The sequence below is a fragment of the Pinus tabuliformis genome, chromosome 2_1 (genome assembly GCF_031772625.1).
Source record: "Pinus tabuliformis cultivar Carrire ecotype Pingquan chromosome 2_1, CPIR1, whole genome shotgun sequence".
Lineage (NCBI taxonomy): Eukaryota > Viridiplantae > Streptophyta > Pinopsida > Pinales > Pinaceae > Pinus > Pinus tabuliformis.
In genome coordinates, this window is record NC_142299.1 from 638,255,130 (window position 1) to 638,278,680 (window position 23,551).

A 23,551-nucleotide genomic window follows, 5' to 3' on the forward strand; every position below is an offset into this window, starting at 1 on the left:
GGGGGCAATATCTGAAGGGAATCTTTTGCTTGCCATGCAACCTACATATAGATGGCAACATGACCATGAAACACCTCATCATTGAAATGTTGAACACTACAGACCTCGTGGTTTCAAGTTACTTTCAATGAGATAAAGGAAGGTAGAAGTGGTTTTAATTAATCTGTGGGTCTATATTTATTCTCTAACGGCATTAGTCATTGGTGTTTTGGATCCTGTCAATCAACGGTTAATTACAAAAGTAAAGAAGGTTCATAAAGACGAAATCTCTACAAGCTTAGAGAATGTCATGTACTCTTATACTTCTATACCTCTCTACTTCACCTAGTGTGCTCTAACATCGCTCTCCTGCTTGCTATCTTTTTTTAGTGCCTCTTATAGTAGCAATGGGCATGGTTTCCTTATTCTTTCCTTCATAATGTCCAGCAAACAGTTTTGTCTAAGGTGCCTAGTTCAACAAAGTTGCTCTAATTTAGCTATTTTCCTTCAATGGTTTGTCTTGTTGCATCTTGCTTCATTAAGTCCCTCTTGTTGTCGATTTCATGGTCCATCATTTTTGTTGGTATTACAACATATATTGTATAGAGTGTTTGAGGACCATTTCATGGCACTTGCAGTGTGGCACCCTTGGACTTTCTATGTACCAGTTGCAAATACAAGGGGGAATACCATATTACACATGTTATTTTGTCACTACCCTCATGGTTTACCCACCCCTTGGACAACTAAGGAAGAAGCTAGCACTCTTACAATATGACTTGGAGATATCATTTCCAATATTCTTTCACTCATTTTAGCTTATCACACTAAATATCATGTTTGTATTATTGGTGGAGGTTGCTTCAATGATATATTAGGTATATTTATTTTGTTGCAAGTGCTACACCATCATTAATTATTGGTGGAGAAATCTCCTATTACCTTTCTCTTGTGCTCATGATGTTCTAGTGATTAATTTCACTTAGTCAATGCATAATGGTTTCAAGTCTTACTCTTAATATCCTCTAGCTTGGTGGGGTACTTTTCTAGTGGTTTTCTTAGAAGTTGTGTCCCTCTCATTATCGATTCATCAATTTGCCTAGTTACTTATTACCCACCACCCGTGCGTAGTATATATAGGAGAAATTTCTTCTCCTAGACAGTCCTCAACAGGTAGCCAGCAACCCCTTACAGCCACCAGATAACTCGATGTGCTAATATCTCTGCCACCTGAGCCAGCCATGTGGTCACTCACCCACTTGTTATGATTGTATGTTTGAAGGTGGGCCTCCCGACCCCAAAGGTATGGCTTTTCATTAGCATAGTGGAGTAATTTTCCTTACTTGCCATGGTCACTTTGGAGCATGGATTGGTGGGGGGATTCGGCAGAAAGAGTGGGCTAGGTTTGTACTCTTATCTCCACTGCCCGATCTCGTGGTAAGCCTTGTATCCTACTCTCGTGGGGTCTCCTTTATTGACCTTAGGGTTGGCACTACATGGGAAATCTCGACTTTGGTTGTCTGGTCCTTTCCCGACACCATATACATCATTATCCACTTATTTTGGCCTCATTCATCTCTTTTCCCATCCAAGTTTGCATGGGTCCACATAGTGTTAGCCTCCCCCTCCCTTGTCCACACCTTGGTTGGGCCTAGAATGATGCCCCGAAGGTTGATGCAGCTAAAATAAAAGAAAAAGCATAATTTGGCCACTCTCAACAAGAAATGTACCACAAAATGCAAAAGATGGCTGCAACATACAAATTTAGCCAAACATGAGCTCTACCCCTTATCCATGGCCATCATCCTAGTTACAATGGGCCCTAGATAAGCCCCCTCCATCATTAAGGAACCCATGATTGTCCCAACCACTGGTGGGCGATGAACTGCCCCACCTTAAGGGGGGTATCCACTGCTATATATTACACATCATGCTCTCATCCCCTGGAGCCCCAAGCAGTTATGAAATAAAATCAATCAAAGGGAAAAGGCATATGAAGAAGGGTTGAAAAAAAAAGGTCGGGGTAACTAATGTACCACGATTAGTCCTTCCTACACTCATATACCCAAGTGTTAGCTTCCCTTGTTATAGTTACCCTTGCACCATGACATGAGGCCTAAATGATTCCCCTGATCCCCACTCTGTTCCATTACCATATCATTTGCCACCTACCACTTGAGGGGTGTACCATGGACATGTCACCCCCTTTAAAGGTTGAAACCACCTAATAGGGTCCTTGATTAACCCCCTATTGAGCTTGGAGACACTTGTACATACCAAAGCCCACTATGGAAGGGCATGCCACCATGAAGTGCCCCATTGGTTCCATGACTTGTAAGCTCTTTTACTTGATTATTCTAATGATTTTTTGTATTGGAGGGCAAGGGGATGCATTGGATCTTATGCAGGATTGCAAGTGGGTTTCCATTTGGGGCTTGGTCTCCCTATACAGGGTCTTGGCCCTCCAGAGGGCCACATTGACACTTGTAGGGTGAGCGTTGAAAGCCATGGACCTCCACTATAACAGAGAGTACTTTATGGATCCCCAACACCACTCATTGATTGCCCATGTTCCACCTTTTGAATGAGGATGATGCATCTGGTCCACCATGCCCATTCAACTCCACACTTCCATCATACACTTGGATAGATGATTCAAGATCCAGATGAGCACCACAGAGGGCTTATGACATCATCCTAGCCCTTATAGATGGTTTACAGGCATTTTTGATCCACTTGGAGACCCATGAGGATGTCCTTGTGCCCCTCACATTCGCTTTGGGGCACCACAAGGATTTGCTTGAAAACAAGGGGCCAACCCCTTGTCGACTATATTTGAGGTACATTCCCACATCATAGCACACATTATGGACTTCATTAGGCCTCCTCAAAGGCCCAACGACTCACTTTATTGATCATTTGACCCTCTTGAGAGGCTTATTATTATGTTATTGAGCTATCTTGGTGGGTTTGTCACCAAGGAATGTTATTATTGCACATTATTTTATTATTTGGGGCTCAAATAGGCCTAATTGGGCAAATCGAACTCATTAGCGATTGTATAAATAGAAGTGCGGTGATTCATTCTAATGATCATCACTTGGATTAGGTTATTAGCTCTTGTGAGATTTTCGATATCCCTTTTAGAGGACGAGTGTGGATGATATGGATGGATTTTCATGTTTGGATTTATTTCTCATCTTGGAGCTTCATTATTGGCATAATTTGATGATCGGATATAATCTTTTGTACATGTAAATGCTCATTTTCATGTTTATTATTGTTATTTACTTTGTCACATGAATGTTGATGGGATTTTCGTTATACAAGTCTGAAATTTACTTCTTTCCTATACGAATTGGTGGAAATTTTGATCTTTTATAGTGTTGCATCATGCCATGGGTCATGTATGAATCGGTAAATGTTCCTAAAGACAATTTGTGTTAAATACATCTCGATAATTCATCAATTACTACAAATCGAAGTATAAAGTCCTTGAAGTCATTGCTCTCATGCCCTAATGCCATGCGAAGTTGCCTGAAAGCCTCCTTGATTGGGTGAATTATTTTCAAACAATAAATTCACCTTGACTCCATCTCTCCCAAAGGACAAGACAGTAATCCTTCCATAGGTGGTCACTTTCAAAGCTTATTTTTCTCACCTCTCTTCCTCTTTCTAGGCCTAGCCTCCATAGGACATCATTTATCTCATGTTCTAGGCATCAAAAGACTTCGATCTCTTGCCCATAAATGCATTGGGGTTTCCTCCAGAGGACCTAAAATTTCACGAAATTCTAACGATGGGATCTCGAGATATTGGAAGCCCTAGCCCAAGGATTGTTTCTTGTCCTAGGTTTCCCTTGGCTAGTGACCTCATTTGGATCATTACACTTTATTCCAAGAAGATTTGTCCATTGATCCTCCTCTTCTACAATTATGTCAAGTTCCTCCTTAAGTGATCAATTCCACTTCCTTGACCTGATTATGGGTCCAATTGGTCTCGTGTGGTCCCACAACCTAACAACTCCAATTCCACAAAGATCATACAAAGAACAATTCTCCATAAGGATTTTTAGACCAAGGAATCATCTTTACAAGATATATTCCCAAATCGTAGCCTCAAGAATCCTTTAGTCCTTCCTAGAGAGCCTATCACCTTGCTTCCCAAGCAAGAAATCCATACAAATGAGTCTCTCTTGTGAATAAGCCTTAGGAATCACTCCTCATCCTCGTATTGACCAACTCATCTAGTGATTCCCCTTTATACTAGGTCTCCTCCCATCGGTGAAAGTCCATAAAGAGCTATCACTCCATTGTTGCTCCATTGTTACCCTTGAGCTAGTAGTTGTCGTTTAGAATCCCCACCTAGGACTCTTGCTAGTTTGAGCAATAACAATATTGTTACAGCAAAATCTAACATCCTAGTGGAAAGCCTCACTAGGCAACCTAAACAAGGTGCAACATGAGAGAGTGTCACCACTTTCACCTCAACAACTACTCCCCTCTATTTTAATGAAGGACAAAATCCAACATAAGGGAGGCTTCCCTTATAGGGCTTAGGGATCAAGTAACCAAAGGATCTTAAGCTAAGTTCCCCTAAGGATCCTATAATACAAATCCACTGGATGAAGGTATTGCAAATTAGGGTTTAAGGTGGATGGAGGAGTAAATTCTGGAATTGAGTTCGAGTGAGCTATAGGTTAATCTAAAGGCTAGGGGTGGACTAAAGACTCTAAAATTAATTTCTCAAACACACCAAACCAAGCTAATATTCAAGTCTAATATAAACTAGGGTTTTGAACTAGCAAATTGTAGCAAAACAACAATTTGTAACAACAACAAATAGATGTGACAATAGTGAATAAACCATGTGAAATGAACGCTAAATTAAAGAGTAAACTAGGGAAAAATTTACAACAAATTTTGACGATTAATAAGGCATGAAACACCAAATAATCTTGGACGTCAACCTTAGAAAATAGTTGAAAATGCATGAAAAACTTTAATTTTGCCTCTCTAATGCATTTTTGCACAATGTCTAACCCTAGTGCATACATCAAAGTCATTAAATGCTAAAAATACAAAAAAAAAATTGTAATTCAACCCTAATTTACCATCAAATAAAATAGAAAAACAGTATTATACTTTAAAATAATGCCACAAGGGAGATGGACTAGTGCCTTAGGGCATATGGAGTCTAGGAAAATAAACTAACCTACCCTAACGTTTGAGATTTAGTTTCTGAATTTTTCAGATGATTAGGGGAAAGAATGACCGATCTCTATTCCTAAAGTACTTGGAGGAACAATTTAGCTCAACAAAGGACAATGAAGCAAATACCAAATAAAATAACCTACCCTAGGGTTTGAGATTTAAATTCTCAATTTTCTGGATGATTAAAAGAAAGAACGACCTATCTCTATTCCTAAAATACTTGGAGGAAGGGTTTAGCACAACAAAGGACAATGAATCAAATACCAAATAAACTAACCTACCTTAGGGTTTGAGATTTAGGTTCTCAATTTTTTGGATGATTAACGAAAAGAACGGCCTATCTCTAATTTACCATCAAATAAAATAGAAAAACAGTATTATACTTTAAAATAATGCCACAAGGGAGATGGACTAGTGCCTTCTCAATATAGGGCATATGGAGTCTAGGAAAATAAACACCTACCCTAACATTTGAGATTTAGGTTCTCAATTTTTCGGATGATTAAGGTAAAGAACGACCAATCTCTATTCCTAAAATACTTGGAGAAACAATTTAGCTCAACAAAGGACAACGAAGCAAATACCAAATAAACTAACCTACCCTAGGGTTTGAGATTTAGATTCTCAATTTTCTAGATGATTAAAAGAAAGAACAACCTATCTCTATTCCTAAAATACTTGGAGGAAGGGTTTAGCACAACAAAGGACAATGAAGAAAATACCAAATAAATTAACCTACCTTAGGGTTTGAGATTTACGTTCTCAATTTTTTGGATGATTAAGGGAAAGAACGACCTATCTCTATGCCTAAAATACTTGGAAGGACAATTTAGCTTAACAAAGGACAATGAAGCAAATACCAAATAAACTAACTTAGCACAAGATCATTCATCCCATCGAACATAATACCAAGATAAGGCAAATAAACTAACTTAATTCACCATGCAACATCCAAGATCCACCATAAGCATGCATGAAAAAAAATCACATCACATCAAAATTCCACCCAAGAGAAGTTGCTCCATTAGGCCCAAGGTTACTTGGGAGTGGGAGAAGGAATCGACATTTTCAAAAGCTCTCGAGTCGGGGGTGAATTTTATATAATATATATTTTTATATATTTTGATGCATATGTGTCAACAAAAGAATGTAGAATGATGAATTGGTGATAAAGAACATAAAAACATGGATTAAACCATATAACATCATTCACATAGTAGTTATAATTTTCATCAAACATAGGTCCACAAATTACAAGTTCTCGTTTATATAGCATGTAAGAGTGCACATAACCAAAATAGCATCGAGTGCAATCCATCTTTGAACCGAAAATACTTCAACAAAAAGGCTCTAGATGGCCTCTACCATCCAAAAAAATCATGCTACAATGAATACCCACATATCATCAAAATCATTGCCTATCTTGGGATCTGTGTCATTAATATCACCTTCTAAGCATTAACATAAGATAGTAAAAATGTAGCATGTCAAGTCAAGATTTTGTTTGAGTGATGGGTACATTTTTAGTATGGTCATGATAGAGGAGTTCGACAACCAATGTCACTAACATCAAGGTAAATAGAGGGCTTGGTGCTCTTGATTAAATACGAGTTCCATACCCTAGTACATGACAAAATCCAATGGAAAATTGCAATCCCCCCAATCTTCAAATCTTGAAAAACTGATAAATTTGTTGGATTTTGAGCAAGATCTAAAATTCTACTTTCTTCATATGAAATCCAATGAGGTCAGAACCACTCTCAAACATCCTAAGTCATTTCATGGTAATGTTAAAAATTTAAGTAAAAGGATGAAAATGAAAGATAAAGGAGAATGTCACTTTTACTTTCAGAATTTAAGATTACCATGAATTGCATATCAATACTAAGGGGCCATAGGCTTGAATATTAGGCTGCCCTAGTCAAAAATTCTTGTTTCCAATCTTCAATAACTCCCTCTATCGCTCCTGAATTGGCAGGGAGTGCAACTTTTTTTGGGAGCACACTTCAAGAGCAGATTCGGGGGGGTGCTCCCCCGCAACCCTGATTAGGCCTCCATATTGCACAAAAGAGAAGAACACTAATCAAGAGAAGTTATGATCGAAGTGTGACCATGAATCCTAGAGACAAATTAACACCCTACATATATGAGGCTAACCAATTCAATTTTACCTCTAATTTTCTCTAAAAGCCTCGAAAAACAAGTTAACCGTGATACAAGATGAATAGATCATCAAGCCAACCCCCAAAGATAGCCAAAATAATGCAATAACATGAAAATACGCCTTAATTAACCCACACATGAGTAGAAAAGCCTCCAAGGGTGATGTCATCATCCAAAACGGCATGTCTCCCCATGACAAGGAGCAAAGGATAACCCAAGGGGTTTGTCTCGTCCCATAAGACATATTTCCTCATCAAAATGGTGCCTCAACACCAAAGAAAAACCCTCTCAATCCCATGCCATCCTCTAGAAAGCCCACATCATCATCAAATACATCATAAGGCTGATGTCATCATGCTAGGACATGACATCACTATGGTAGAAGGTGTAAAATCCCCTCCAAAGGGGTCCCAAGTTATCATCATCTTCAACCATTATCAATAGAAGAGCAATATCTATTAAGAAGGTATCATGCCAACCTAGGGGTGTCTTGTTATCTCTTGGGTGCACTTGATCTCTAAGCAACATCCAAGTCTATATCATGAATGTAAAAGGTCCCAAGGCTGAGGGAGTGCCTCATCAACTATCCCAAGTCAACCTCAAGTTCAATGTCCATCAAAAGGTGCCTATGTGCTCTGCATCATCATAAAAGTGGTTGGACATCATCTCTAAAGTGCTCGAGAAGTATCATATCATCCCTCAAGGGATCCAGGCTGCATCTACAAGAACAATCTAGCACAAACTCTATGGAATTAAGTGAAATAAGAATCATGGGTACAAGAACCATAAGAGCATCAAAGTGTGCCATATTCAATGTCAAAGCCATTGAAGTACTTTAGACAAGTATTATCTTCAAATGTCTTTAGGTTATGCTTGTATACAAGTTATCATACTTAGGTATGGAAGGGTTATCACACACTAGGCTAACCCTTCAAATGATAGGTGCAAGTGGTATGTGTTATACTTATAGCTTGGGGTTTACTTCATGAAAGGTATCATGGTCATATACTAGGTTGTGTAAAAACCATCATTCATGAACACCTTTGTAGAGGGAGCACTTAGCTGCTTGAGTTACCTTCCCTTGTCTTTGTTTTCCAAGCCTCCTATTTGCCTTTTTCTTCATTTAATTTGGAGCCTTGTTTAACAAGCTTCATTGATTTATCATGTAATAATGATAATATAATCCCCCTTTGATGATGGGTAATTCATCGCTTTAGGTCACAATGTTCTTTGAGAGTTCCTTTTACCTTGATAGGTGTGATATACATAGACACACTCAAGGATGAGTGGTTATACAAGAAGGGGTAGAGCTCAAGCTATAATTGGCTTTTTATTGCTTTACATCCCTTGCCATTCTTCTGCATTTTAACATTTGGGTTATGCTTTTTCTTTTCTTATAGCTACATCAACCTTGGGTATTTCAAACCCCTTCTTCTCATAAGACAAGCCCAACAGGGAACCAGTACGAGCGATTAACAACCAATCAAAAGATGGGATAATGAAATGAGGGGAATGATGACAAGTGTTTAGTATAAATAACATGGAACACTACCATCATCAAATCCTCCTATTTGTGCCCCTCCTAAACAGTGAAAGAAAGACCTTAAGGAAGGTCACACTAGACTAGGGGCAAATGATAACCACCAAGGCAAAAACAATGGCATGTAGTCCAAGTTCAACCCCTAATTCATACCAGAAAGCCATAAACAATAAATGAAGCACTCGAATGCAAAAATGGTTAACATACCTTAAGAATAGATGACCCATCATAATCAAATGAGTAAGCTAGACCAATGAATGTACCAACCAAAGAATGGGCGAGAGGTATATGAGGTTGGCTATCTATGGATCATATAAGGGTTGTTGTCTAGCAAGTTGCATCATAAAAGGAATATTTTCTCCTAAGGTTACCCATGTATGTATATGGGTAACATGTACCATCCATTCAAAAATCATATTTTGCCCATATTCCATCATTTACCCACTCCTAGAAGATGCATGATGCATTTCATCCATGTTCATGTAGTTTTTCCTTCATAACTAGCCTCTCATTGAGCATATTTCATTATATCACCTTTTCCATGTGTGAACATGCAAAAGTGCTTTCGCATATTTTATTGTTGGTTAGTCAAACCCAAACCTAAGGTTGAAGTGCTACATTATTGGCCTATTTTATTATTGAATTTTAAACCTTGATTAAGGTCCCATTCCCTAAGCCTCAATTTACATAATGAACAAAAAATACAAACCAAATATAAGAAGAAAAAAAAAGAGAATAAAAATAAAAATAATACACCAAAAGTAAAAACAAAAAAAAACAAAAAAAATCACTAAGGATTGCAACTTATTGCCATGTGGTATACAACTTGAGAGTAGCATTTTTCTTTGGAACATGTTTAGGCCACCCATATTAAAAAAATAATATCTTAAGAGTGGTTGCCCTCATAAATATTCATTGAAGGTTATTTTGCCTTCATTCACATGCACACATGCCACCTTGTTAACTAATAGTTGACTGGACACACATGTTGAGGAGTTGGTTGAGCTTGCACAGTTTTTGAGGATTAGTTATGCATGCTCCATATCCACTTCTCCACCTTCGTATTCATTTACCTATTTTTTATTCACCCCGTTTTCTAGGCACTCTCTCATAGGAGGTGCACTCCACTAGAAGGTCCACTACTAGCTTGCAATAAACCATGTTCAAACCATGTTTTAACCTTGATTATGGTATTTGATTTGGAACTTTTGTGCCCGACTATTTTAAGGATATTTTTCACATGGTTCAATATTTACATGTAGTAGGGATCACAAGGATATCCTTCTTTTATTCCATGGACTTGGTCTCTTTCCATTTAGAGTGGCACACCTTCCTTGGTGTATTACTTAATGTTTGTATCCCAATCATTGTTATTCTTTCTCTTTTCCAAATAATATAACCTTGCAGTCTTTATTTACCAAAAGAAAATTTGCCCTTAAACTCACTCAAACAACCTCAAGAACCAAACAATCCTTAAGCATATCCTTTGAGGCAGCTCTAATTCAAATTATAACAACTTGGACAATAATGCAAAGGTAGTTAAATGCATGAAAAGAGCACAAGCATTATAATCTATTTATCAACATCACCTTGAAAGACAACATCTTGAACAAAAAGGTAATGTTATCAGATTCATTTCTTACAAAACCAAAGGAAAACGATAATATATAAAATTCACTTTGTCACGTGAATACTTATTTTAATTATGTACACTTGTAAAATAGGTTTCCAAGGGATGGATTCGCCACCCATTGATGGGAATTCATACATGAATGTCATCACAAGTTAGGGCAATAAAACAACAAAGGAGCAATGGGCACAAAACCAATTCTCCCTCAAATCTCAAGCAATTTGCGACAACACAACCCTTGCCAACCCTAAACAAGTCAAGAGAAAACGCATGTTGCCTCAACGCTTCTAAAAAAGAATATTTTTTGTTCTAGCCACAAAACACCTTACTCGCAACAACCAAATCATGGTCTCCTTGCTTGCCCTAACCAAATCAAGGAAAAAATATGTATCAATGCCTCTTTGTCAACCCCAACTAGGACAAAGGCCAAATACACTCCAAAGTTCTAAACATTGTAACAATAAGTTTTTAGAGTCATCTCTCAATTCAATCTCCTTATAACTATAGATGAGAAGCCCAATAATAATCTAGGGAGGCCACCAAAAAACTTGTAAAAGGACATAGAACCAATAACAAGAGTACAGAACAAAAGACATGAGCTTGGAACATGGAACCCCTCAATTCTCAAGGTGACCAACAGATAGAATCAAGTTGAACAGTGGGGTTAAGAAGAGAATTAATACCCCTGATTTGATTTTCCTATGATTACAAATAGGGTGGTACTTCCTACCTCAAATCACGCTCTTCCTATGCATGATTACTTATTGCCAATAAAGAAGATGGACATACATTACTCCATTTCAATTCAATTTTTTATGTAGTTCCAAGGTAATTTAGTAAAAAAGCTCTTTAATTACATTTCTTGTAAAGTGAACAGCATAGAAAAAATCCACAGAAATGTTCGTGCATCCTACACTTCATGGGGCCTTAACCCTTAAACTCCTATGATACAAAATTTGGAAAGTTAGCACCCAAGTTCTTTTTAACATAAGAATCACATAGTAACATTACAATATGATTTATAATATCAAAAAGCGCATTACAAATACTCCAATGAGAGGAAACTAAGATATTAATCTGAAACTTTTAAGTGTCCATATAACAAAACAATCCCAAGTAAAACCAGTGACCAACAAGGAGAGAGAGACTCAAAAATCCCAATATAATCTAGCCACCAACTTTGGCTTAACCCATAACCACAGAACAAAAACTAAAAATAGAGGCATATAAGAAAACAAAACATGAATTAACAAGACTGCAAATACTTATTGAAACACCAAAAATGAATTATTAGTAAGGAAAAAGAAAGTTATATACAACTAAAACCATGTGAACAGTGAAACTCTATATGTTGAATCAACACTCTTTCAGAAGACACAATATTGTGGGAAAATATTACAACAAAAATTAGGTTTACAGGTGCCAGGGCAACGCAAATGAAGAAACAAACACCCCAAAAAATCATCCTTTGAAAATTAATAATAGTCAAAATAGCAACAAAAGCAACAGACAGGAGCTCACTAAAATGACCGTCATTAAAGCAATGCAATTTCATTTTTACAAAAGATAGTTTAGAAAAGTTCTCTATTGACATGTAACAAGTCTACCACAGAATTGTTCTTAAAATAAGAAGAACCTTAGCCCAAAAGAACTTTTGTAAAACAGGAACAAAAATAAAATACCCTGCAAGATTAAAACAACTGTGCAGAAAGTATATGAAGAATGTATGTGGAATGCAGAATATTTCTTTTCACAGAAATGGCATTAATGATCACTAGTAACGACAAGCTTATTTTTCCAAAAGTCACTTAGGAATAAAAAGACCGAGATGAAGACCAAGACTGATGCAAAGATGGTTCAAAACTTTATGGAACCGTAAGAACACCAAGATGGAAAACTCAAGAAACACGTTACACAGCACATGCTTGCTGCAAATCCAACAGAGGGCAGACTGGCCACTTTGTTGGAGAGAGTATCAACCCTAGATCGGTCATTCATAGCAGGCTATGTAATTTCCTATAAAGCTCGGAAATTGGGGAAATGAAAATAAGGGAAACTTTCAGAAAAGATGAAGAGCAAAAACTATTGAGTACATCTGTGGAAACAATTATTTGCTCATGAAAAACAGTTTGTATGACAAAATCTTTCAATTTTGGGCTGACAAAGATTAGGGGAACATAACTTCATGCTTACTACACAACCGCATTCTCACATAGCCTCGGCAGGTGACACTTGGCACATTGTCATAGCATTGTTCCAGACAGAACAATCCATTCAAACAACAATTTGTGAAAGTAAGGCATAAGATATTCTAGAAAACAAGTACTTAGAAAAACTAAAGCTACCGAGAAAATCTGTGAAAACAATTATAAGCTTATTAAAAGCAGTTTGTAGGACAACATTTTTCAACTTTGAACAGACAAAGATTAGGGCTAAAACATAACTCGAAGTTTACTAAACACCCGCATTCTCACAGCGCCTCGGGAGGCGACACTCGCCACATTATCACAATTATAAGCTAAGCAGTTTGTATGATAACATATTTCAATTTTGACCTGACAAAGATCAGGGCTCGAAGTTAACTAGACACTCGCATTCTCACAGCACCTGGGGAGGCGACAGTTGCCACATTATCGCAACATTGTTCTAGACAGAACAATCCATCAAACAACAATTTGTGAAAGAAAGGCATAAGATATTCTACAAAACAAATAATTAGAAAACGCACAAACTTAACGTAATGTGAGCCATGGAACCAAGAAAATGGAATTGAAAGGAAGAAAAGTCGAAATTTCTGGGAAAACAAAACATATAATTAATTCCGAGGTCACCAAAAATAGAAAACCTGAAACTGAAACAGATAACCAAGTTGGAACAAAAAATAGATTTAAACATTGGCATGCATAAACACTAACTGAAAGACAATTCGCCGCTGTGAATACTTGTCTCGAGTCCAACATAATGATATATTCGCCGACGGGACATTAATTCGCCAGTATCCACCAGGGTTCCAACATCTGAGTTCCGCTGCATCTAAAAGGCATGACTTTCAAAAAGTATGAGACCGTGTACAAGTCTTTGAGCGATTTTTATGGAATAATTAACCCTCATAACTCACACGTTACACCTAAGCTGAATGAGTCTGCTGCAAACTGTGCAGCCGCCCTTGGTATGCATTTCTCAAAGAATTTTCAAAATAATAACAATAATCTCTTCTAAAACATGAAGCAAAAAGAAATAAACAAATAAATTTGATGCAAGATGCCAGAAATTCATAGTAATTATGCTAAATGAATTTTTCATAATTCAGCCAAAATGAGGAGGAACGAAAATCTGGGGAAAAATCTCAATGTGATGCAAGAAATGCAAAGTAATTCTCTTAAATGACTTTTTCGAAATCTAAACGAAATGTAGTTCCATTTATTTCACTAAGAGATTAGAATGGAGGTAGTAAGAGCTAAAATTACGAAGAAAGGGATTTTTTCAAAATTCAGCCAAGATGAGGAGCAACGAAAATCTGGGGAAAATCTCAATGTGATGCAAGAAATGCAGAGGAATTCTCTTAAATGACTTTTTCGAAATGTAAACGAAATGTAATTCCATTTATTTTACTAAGAGATTAGAATAGAGGTAGTATGAGCTAAAATTACGAAGAAAAGGGACCAGAAACGAGCAAGAAACCTGGCACTGGGAACTCTTCTGGGGATCTCGAGCTCGAACTCGACTGGCAACCCCAGGAAGCCATTAAAACGGTCGAAGGTCACATGCGCAACATGTCTTACATTTGTCGGCCAACTTATCTCCATGTTCGAAGGCTCTTCTCGGTTTGCTCGGCAAGCAACTAAAGATCGCCTAAATGTCGTTAAGAGAACTGCTAGAACAGATAACTGTTCATTACTACTGTTATTGTTCTCATTATTGTGCTCATTTTTGCAAATCTTCATGCCAACGGCGTCGTTCCTCTGACATATGCAGTTTCTGGATTTCTTGACAGAAACTTTGCCGTCATTACACGGATTCGCTATCTCAGAGGCTGGGGTTTCATCGAAAGAAGAATCTCCAGCCGTCATGAAATCACTTGCCGAGAAGATCGAAGTTCCTGCAACAGTGGTGGCATCTTCGAAATCAGCAGCCGTAAGGGACTCATCTGAGCGATAGTGGAGCGGCGAGGATGACATGACCTCTGCCATGGCCTTCTCTGTTGTTCTGCTCTGTTGTTGTTTGTCGTTGTTGAGCTTCGGTAGATTTGAAATGAGGGACGATTTCGGGCCAACCTTACTTCATGGCTCGCCTGCCAACGGCAGTTAGAGCTCGCGCTGCCCGCTGCTGCGTTCTCGACGGTGGAAGCTAGTGAGGTGCCGTCGGTGAAACGGGAATATCGTCGCCGGAGTTACAGTCCGGGAGGCGAGGCGGGTCAGAAAGCAATAAAAGCTGTTTTTCAAAAAAATCCGGCGTTGCAGGGGGGGCCAAGGTTGAGGCATTTTGCTCAGTTTTCGATGCGTTTCTGTCAGTGTTACTGACGTGGCAGTTTGCCGTCTCGTGACGCTGTCGGGATGGGTGTGTCGTTTAAACGAGCCCCCGGCGGGAAGTCGCGAGAAGCCTTCATGTGACCTGGCGCTCTGCTCCGACATTCCTCTAAAAGTCGTCGGAGGGGTTTATCATTTGAATCTCAGAATTTTCATGTGACTCAGATTCTGAGTTCATAATCACGAGTAAAGCACTACGGATTTTCACTCCCTTTTTTTGGGTTTTTTTTAAATGTACGAATGGATTAATAATATTAATATACTAGTGGACCATGCGGGAATGAAAGCGTGTGCACAGCCAACCGTATCTAAAATAGTAGTAAAACAAACCATATCTAAAATAGCGGACTTTATAGTAATATCGCTGACTTTAGTAATTAATGTGTAACAATTGTGGAAAATAAAATGCGGAAGAGATTACTCCCATTCCAAATTTTGTGTTTTGGTCATTATGTTATATTCTATATTTTGTCTGCGCGTTAATGATGCAAGGATTTTGGTACATAAGATTTTGACACAAAATTGAATTAATAATTTTTTATTATAAATATGGGTTTTTTATTTTTTTATTTTTGCGCTAAAATAAATGTAATTTTTTAATTAATATTATAATTATTTTTCCATAAATATGGTTTTTAATTTTTTATGTTAAAATAACTGTAATTTTATTTTTAAAATTAAAATTAATATCACGTTTCAGAAATAGTACAGATATTTCCATTTAATAATATACATTTTAATATATAATTAATAAAATATTGTAATTTTTTCAAGAAATAGTATAGATATTTCTATTTAATAATATACATTTTAATATATAATTATATTAATAAAATATTGTAATTTTTTCAAGTTAATAATAGGTATTCATATTCTAATAATATGAATAGTCTTTAAGTGTGTTAATTTTTTGAAAATTTTCAAGTTTATTTTCCATTTAATAATATATATTTTAATATATAATTAATAAAATATTGTAATTTTTTCAAGTTAATAATAAATATTTTAATAATATGAGTAGTCTTTACGTATGAATTTTTGGAAAATTTTCAAGTTTCTTTTTTGAAAGGGATTTGGTGAAATTATAAGTTTCTTTTCTGAAAGGGATTTGGTGAAATCATAGATTTGACTGGTGAATATAAATTATTTTAACTGCTTCTTCATCTGCTTGATGTATTCGACCATATTTTTGTGAAACTTCAAAATAATTGTTTCCAGCTTCTCGACAAACCCCTATCTAAATAGATTATCCCAAGAGCTAGTTGTCATATCTGCATAATTTTCCTTGTTGTCTTTGAAGGCCTCACATTCTAAAATGAAATGTTTTTTCCGTTTCCACTTTTGAGGAAGAACAAAAAATGCATACTCTTTCCTCCCACACTTCTTTTGGCCTTTTCCAGCGCCCTGTTTCACAAGGGAGTTGATGAGAATTAGTCCTTAACTGAGCAATAAGAATTTTGACTCTCCAAGAGATATTGGCCTCTATGTATGCTTTTGGTTGATGACTATGAGTGGAATTAAACACTTCAATATAGTATTTTTTCTTTCTTCCTAGCTCCTTATCCCAAGTAAGCTTGTGGAATTTTTCCATAACAAAAGCTTTTATCTCTTTGTTGTTTATGGGACAAGCGTTCAAGCAAATACCCCATTTACTAAACCATTTGTTATTTTGCACAAATTGTCACAAAAAATTTCACCCTATTCAACCTAAAAATCTTCTAGAAACTCCAAAAAATCACACTTAAACACTACTCCTAATAATATATAGGAGTTGTCTTTAGTGCGACTTTTTGGACTTTCTTGTGGCGAAATTTGGCAGTGAATTTTGGGGTGAAATCTTGATTTATGTTAGTGAATTTTGGGGTGAAATCTTGATTTATGTTATTTAAATTGGTTTTTTGATGGTATATATGGATTTAGCACCCCTAAAAAGGCCCTAAGGCACTTGGATTGTGCAGAGTAAAGGTATATACATGGAGCCCCTAGGGCACTTGGATTGTGCACAGGTTACCAAAGAAACTCATCGTAAAAACTTCCTAAAAATCGTACTAAAGACAACTCATAATATATATAATATTAATTACACTAAATAATTAAATATTCTTTTTTATATATAAAAATATTAAAATTTATAAATTAAAAATAAATCAAATAATATTAATTACATATATACCGTAATTAATAATATATCTCGAAATATATACCGTGTTAATTGTATGAGTGATTATTGTTTGTCGACCTAAAGAATTTTTATTGCGAATATGTATTTTTTTAATAATTTATATTGATTGCACCAATGATTAGTGTTTGTGTATTAAAAATGAATTAAATAATTATAAAAATTAAATACTATTAATTATATAAAAATTAATAATATATCTGCAAATATATGCCGTGCTAATTGTATTAGTATTTATTGTTCGTCAACTTAATCAATTTTTATTGTGAATATGTATTCTTTTAATCATTTAGTTTGATTGTACCAATGATTGGTGTTTGTGTATTAAAATGCATTAAATTATATTAATTAAATAATTATAAAAATATTGAGGATTTTTCAACTTAATAATATATTTCTAAATAGTATTGAATTAAATTATATTAATTAAATAATTATAAAAATATTGAGGATTTTTCAACTTAATAATATGTTTCTAAACAGTATTAGTATTATATGTTTTTTATTTTTAAGTTAAAAGTGAATTAATGAAATTTTTCCTATTTTATGTGGTTAATTTTAATTAAAGTTTGAAGATTTTTAAAATCTGAATTTGAATGGTTTAATTTATAGAATTTAAATGTCAAGAATTTTTAAGGCATTGAATCTATTTATTCATTTAAAAATGTATTTTAAACGATAAAAAAATCATAATATTGTTTGAAATTATATCTCTAGATTAGGATGAAAAAATTTGTAAATAAGTTAAACAATGCATTTTTTCACTAAATATATATTTTTAACATAAAGTTTTTAATTAAAATAAATTTTAATATTTTAAAAATATTGCAAATATTTTATCACCCCTATTATTTAGTAAATGTATATTTTTAACATAATTTTTTTAAAGTATTGCAAATATTTCATCAACTCTATTATCTTATATGGATGAAGTTTGGGGTTGCAATATATCAAGAAAATTATGGAGGAAGATTGAGTTGATATAAAAGTAATTGATAACCTAGAATCTCAAGATTGAAGGAAATACTCCCTGCTCTATCCTCTTGATTGAAGCTAGCTTATGCATAAGGATGTCCAATCTTGGCTAGAACATCGGAGGTAAAGGAGGAAATCAACTTGAAAAATAATGAGAATATTAAAAATATTATTAGCCTTTGCATAAGGATGCACAGTCTTGTCTAAACCATTTGGCGGTAAAGGAGAAGATTATCTTGAAAAAAAAGGGCAATATTAAAAATATTACTACTTCCAAATTTAAGGATGAGTTCTAGGACTATAAGGAGTTAGAGGGAAAAAAAAGAAGTTGAGATATTATGAGGTGATCAACACTAATCTCGAAAATAGAAATATCTTTTTGTCTTGACCAATGCTAAGAAGAAAATGAACATTGCCAATCTACAAAACTACATTGATCTAAGTAGGCTTCTCTCCCTTCTTTTCAATCATTGTAATAAAATGTTAAAGAATCTCAATTAATGGGTAGATTTTTATTTAGAAAAGTGCAACCAATTACATGATGAGCTGAGCATATTCTGTGAGAGAACCAAACAACCAATCACGTGATGAGCTGAGAATATTCTGTGAGAAAACCAAACATCCAATTACATGATGAATTTTTGTTTCTTTTTCAATTAAAAATAATTAATTAATTTTTATAAATATGTGTTTTGTAAATAACTTATTTCTTTTTAACTACAATATAGCTAATTTTTTAAGAATATCTTAGATTTTGAATTCAATAATATATATCTTACGATATATAATATTAATTACATGGTTATAATAAATATTGAGAATTTTTCAATTCAATACTATATATTCTAATATATAATGTTAGGGTTTATTATTTACCAATTTTAATATATGTTAGGGTTTATTATTTACCAATTTTAATTATTAAAAAGAGCGTAACTTATTAATTTTTTATATACTAGTGTTTATTATTTACTAATTTTAATTATTAGAAAGAGTGGGTTGTTTAGTTTAACTCATTTAAATTAAAATGAATTTATTATTTTTAATTATTTTATAAGAAATTTTAGGGATTAAATTTAATTTATATATTGATTTTTGAAAAAAAATCACTTAAATTTTTTATCATAAAAATATTTTATTCCAAATTTTTATATTATAAAATAATTTTATTCTAAATTTTTATATTATAAAATTATTTTATTTCAAATTGTTAACCATATTAAAAATTATATAAAAGTGTAATATTTTTATAAAAAACTTTTGAACTTTTTATGGTTGTCATTTAAAAAATAATAAGATAAGCTAGTGTTTTTCACTTTAAAATGATTTGGATCATTAAGAAATTCTTGATTTGTTACATTATTTTCTAATTTTTAAGAGTATATTTTAAAATTTGAGATTAACGTTGCAATTTGTGATAAAAGAAAATTAGAGTTTTTATTTATTTGGAATTGTGATCAAATTATTTATTGTTTAATACAAAAGGTTGGAGATCCTTAGTTTGGAACATTGGATATACTTTTATCATCTATGCCAATTCAAAAATATTAAGCAAAATTCCTAGTTAAATTGTTCCTACCATACATGAATCTTACACCATAATAAAACTATGTGAATAACTTTATATTTTTGTTAAATCCTTATCGAATATATGTTTGAAAAGAGAGCTCATTTGCAACATGGTTGGTGATCTTCACCCTTGATTTATCAAATGCTAAGAACACTAAATTTGTATAAGTGTGATTTTTTTCTCAATTTTTTTACATTATTAAAAAGATTTATCTATTAGGTATTTGATCCAATTCAAGAGATTTCATGTTACATTACATATCTCTTTCATGCTCAATTGTAAAAGAGACTCAAAATACAATAATATTATGTATATAGAGGAATGATTGGTAAGAGAAAGAGAGGGAGTATTTAGTTGTCTATGAATTGAATGATTATATGAAACAACTAAGTTTACATTTTGTGCGTTACTTTAAAAAAACAATTCAAACAATTACAATTGCGAGAGCTAGTGGTACAATCATGGAATTCAAATCATAAACTTGGTTTACACAATTGGATATGTTCATCTTCTTTTTTACCAAGCATTTATTACCCTATTGACTCTATTTTTAGCAATCTACTTCCTTCCCACCTCATTTTTTAGCCAACATTCTTTTACATCTCACTTTACCCTCCTAAATTATTAATTTTCGTCTCTTTTTATCCAAAATTAATATCTTCGTGATGTTAAAATATGGCATGTGATGTAGGGGAATGCATTACTCAATTTATATCACTCAACATAACCTTTCCTCCCACATATACTTGGACTATACCCACCTTGTCGTTTCACACTTCACCCTGTTGGAGTTAGCTCTTATCTACATTGTTACATGTTTTCATGCCATGAGATGTTAAGATTCAAATAGTTTTGCACTATAATATATGCCTCTTAGTGGAAGTTCTCTATCTTTTGTTGTTATTCTCTTTTGGTATACTTCCTAAAACTTCCCTTGTAACATTCTTGTACATTATTTTTCAATGTCTTTGTCTATTTGGGCATTTGTCTCTTTTATAGCTTACTCTTCAAAGCATTTTACAAATAACTGATTCTATGTTTTCTTCCTCATTTTTAGCTCCTTTAATGATTGTAACTAAACAATTATCCATGGCTACCATTTTATGTCTATACAAAATGACTTTTATCCATCCCTCCAATTTTATTAGGTATAATCCTCATTCAACTACGAGTATCTCAGAAAGGGTGTTGTTTTTTAACTCTCAAGCAACTTGTTATCACAGGTTTTCTTCTCACTCAATATAATTGTATATGTTTTGAGATATAATCGGTCCTTGTAATTCATATTTATAAAGCTGAAGAATATCTTATAATTCCAAATCTTTCCCTTATGTCTATTTTGTTGTAGGAAGAATGATGTATTCCATCCTTTTAGTACTTGTCTTTCCACACTTCTTACTTTTACTCCTCATTAAAATCCTATCCCAAATATTTATAGTGTAATAAAATCCAATCCCACATATTTAAAGCTATGTTATCTTTAGTGGCTTACCTTCAAAACCAATAGGTGTGTTATGTTCTTTAATAGCAAAAAAACTACCATCTTAATTTTGCATATCTTCACATTCCTCCCAACCTCTATACAAAAAGTCTATAAAGCTCCTAGATAATCTTATAAGTTATCTAATTTCTTGGATGTTAATATTGCATTATTTGCATGGAAACAAAATCTTTGTAGTAATCATTATTATTTTCACTTTTGTCCCTCCTTTCTTACATATCCATTCCTCTAACTTATTTATATAAATTCTTTAAAAAGTTGTATACATATATAATTTTAAAGATTTATACATTTCTAATTTTAACCTTTATTTACTTGTACATTATTTCTTCTTCAAATTGAAACTCTCGTTTACTTTTTATAAATAAAAATAAGAATTATTTTAAAATAAATAAAACAAATTATTATATATTTTTCTTTAAATCTTTTATATTTTTGCTCAAGGTTATAAAAATAAGAATTATTTTAAAATAAATAAAACAAATTATTATATATTTTTCTTTAAATCTTTTATATTTTTGCTCAAGGTTAATAAACGAATACTCAAATCATCCCATTTAAATTGTGCTCTCAAACGAGAATAATGAATGTTTAACCAAACTAGTACTCAAACCATCCCATCTAAATTGTACTCTCAAATGATAATAATGAATGTTTAACCAAAGTCGACACCTCCTCATATGTTATATAAATAACATATTATAATTATTTAATTGTAAACAATTTTTTTAACTAAAGATTATTTTAATGTCAATGGGCGTATTTCAGATAATTGGGTGGAATGATTATTATCTTTCTTATTCATATTCAAATTTTCACTAGCGATATGATGAGCTATAATACCTTATTGTTATAATGATTTTGTGCCTATGAATATTATTGTATTAACTTAAAGCTCTTTATAAACTCTTAAATAAATATAGCTATGAATTACCTTCTAACCTTAAAATTAGATAAATTAATTTCTTTCGAAAAAAACTGTATGAAACAATCTTTTAACTTAGTAAATAAATTTTTAATTTTTAATATTAAAAATTATAATAATTAAATCTCAATTATATATATATAATTATTTACAGTGTAATAATCATGTCTCAACCAATGAAATTACCAAAGACTATGATGAAAATGACCTATGGAATTATACATTTAATAATGATTTGTGACTTAAATAATTAATCTCCAATACAATGGCCAACGATAATGAAGTGACATTGATGTAATGGGGAGGACAACTCATGGAGAAACCCTACGGTGCAACAACATGTCTACTGCCAATGCCCCTAAAATTCCATGTTTCTTTCACTTTTGTTTACAAAAAACTATGATGAAAATAACATGTGGGATTATACATTTAATAATGATTTATGATTTAGATGGTTAGTTTTCAAGATACAATGGCCAACGGTAATGAAGAGACATTGATGTAATGGGGTGGACAACTCATAGAGAGACCCTACAATGCAACAACATGTCTACATAGCTAATGCCCCTGCAATTGCATGTTTCTTTCACTTCTATTTATTCTTCAACCAAATCATCGGTTGTTACCGCTCAAGATTCAAGACAACCACGGCTTGTCGTCCACTCATGGGCCCTCCCCACCCCCATATTGTCATTTAAAAAAAAAAATATAGTTGTGGGATGGATTATTGATGTGCAGGTTTAAATATTTCATTTTTTATTATGGTTTAAAAGGACAATAATGAAAAAAAAATTAGTGAAATATGAAATTGTGTATGAGATTTCTTGATGAGATAAGAAATCAATTTCCGTCCAACAAATTTAATGTTAATTTTATAATAAATTTGTAGTGGTTCATCTACTACCTTTTGTTGTTATTCTCAAATTTTAATTAAATTAAAATCACTTAGACAATTCATGTTAAAACTACAATAAAATTTATTGTAATTTTCAAATAATTATTAATAATGATGTTTGGAAATGGTTTTTTTCTTTTTTTTAAGTGTGGTTTATGAACACCTTGGTTGGTGAGTGGTCGCTACATCCACGGAAAAATTTGGGCTAATCACCTCTCGGCCTACTGGCAAGACCTAACCCCAAGGGCTTCAGGCAGAATCGACCTTATGACCTCTGGATGGCGAGGCACAGTTTTTGACCAACTAAACTAACCCTTGGGACTTGGAAATAGTTATTTATCATATATAAATATGTTTTCATTTGATTAGGATTAATACTATGGAAGGAAATTGTTACCTATCCCAATTTTAGTAAAATTAAAACATGGATCTTATGCATTAAAAAAAAAAACATT

General features: G+C 33.7%; 1 protein-coding gene across 1 annotated transcript in view; it reads right to left on the bottom strand.

Annotated features, from left to right (window-relative positions):
* The window catches only part of LOC149202171 (rho GTPase-activating protein 2-like), a 37,507-nt gene extending 22,548 nt beyond the window's left edge, over positions 1-14,959 (bottom strand). Inside the window, exon 1 of the mRNA XM_089403117.1 lies at positions 14,207-14,959. Within this exon, the coding sequence (XP_089259243.1) occupies positions 14,207-14,715 (509 nt within the window). The 5' untranslated portion in view covers positions 14,716-14,959. The remainder of the gene's footprint in view (positions 1-14,206) is intronic.
* Positions 14,960-23,551: the final 8,592 nt, after the last annotated feature.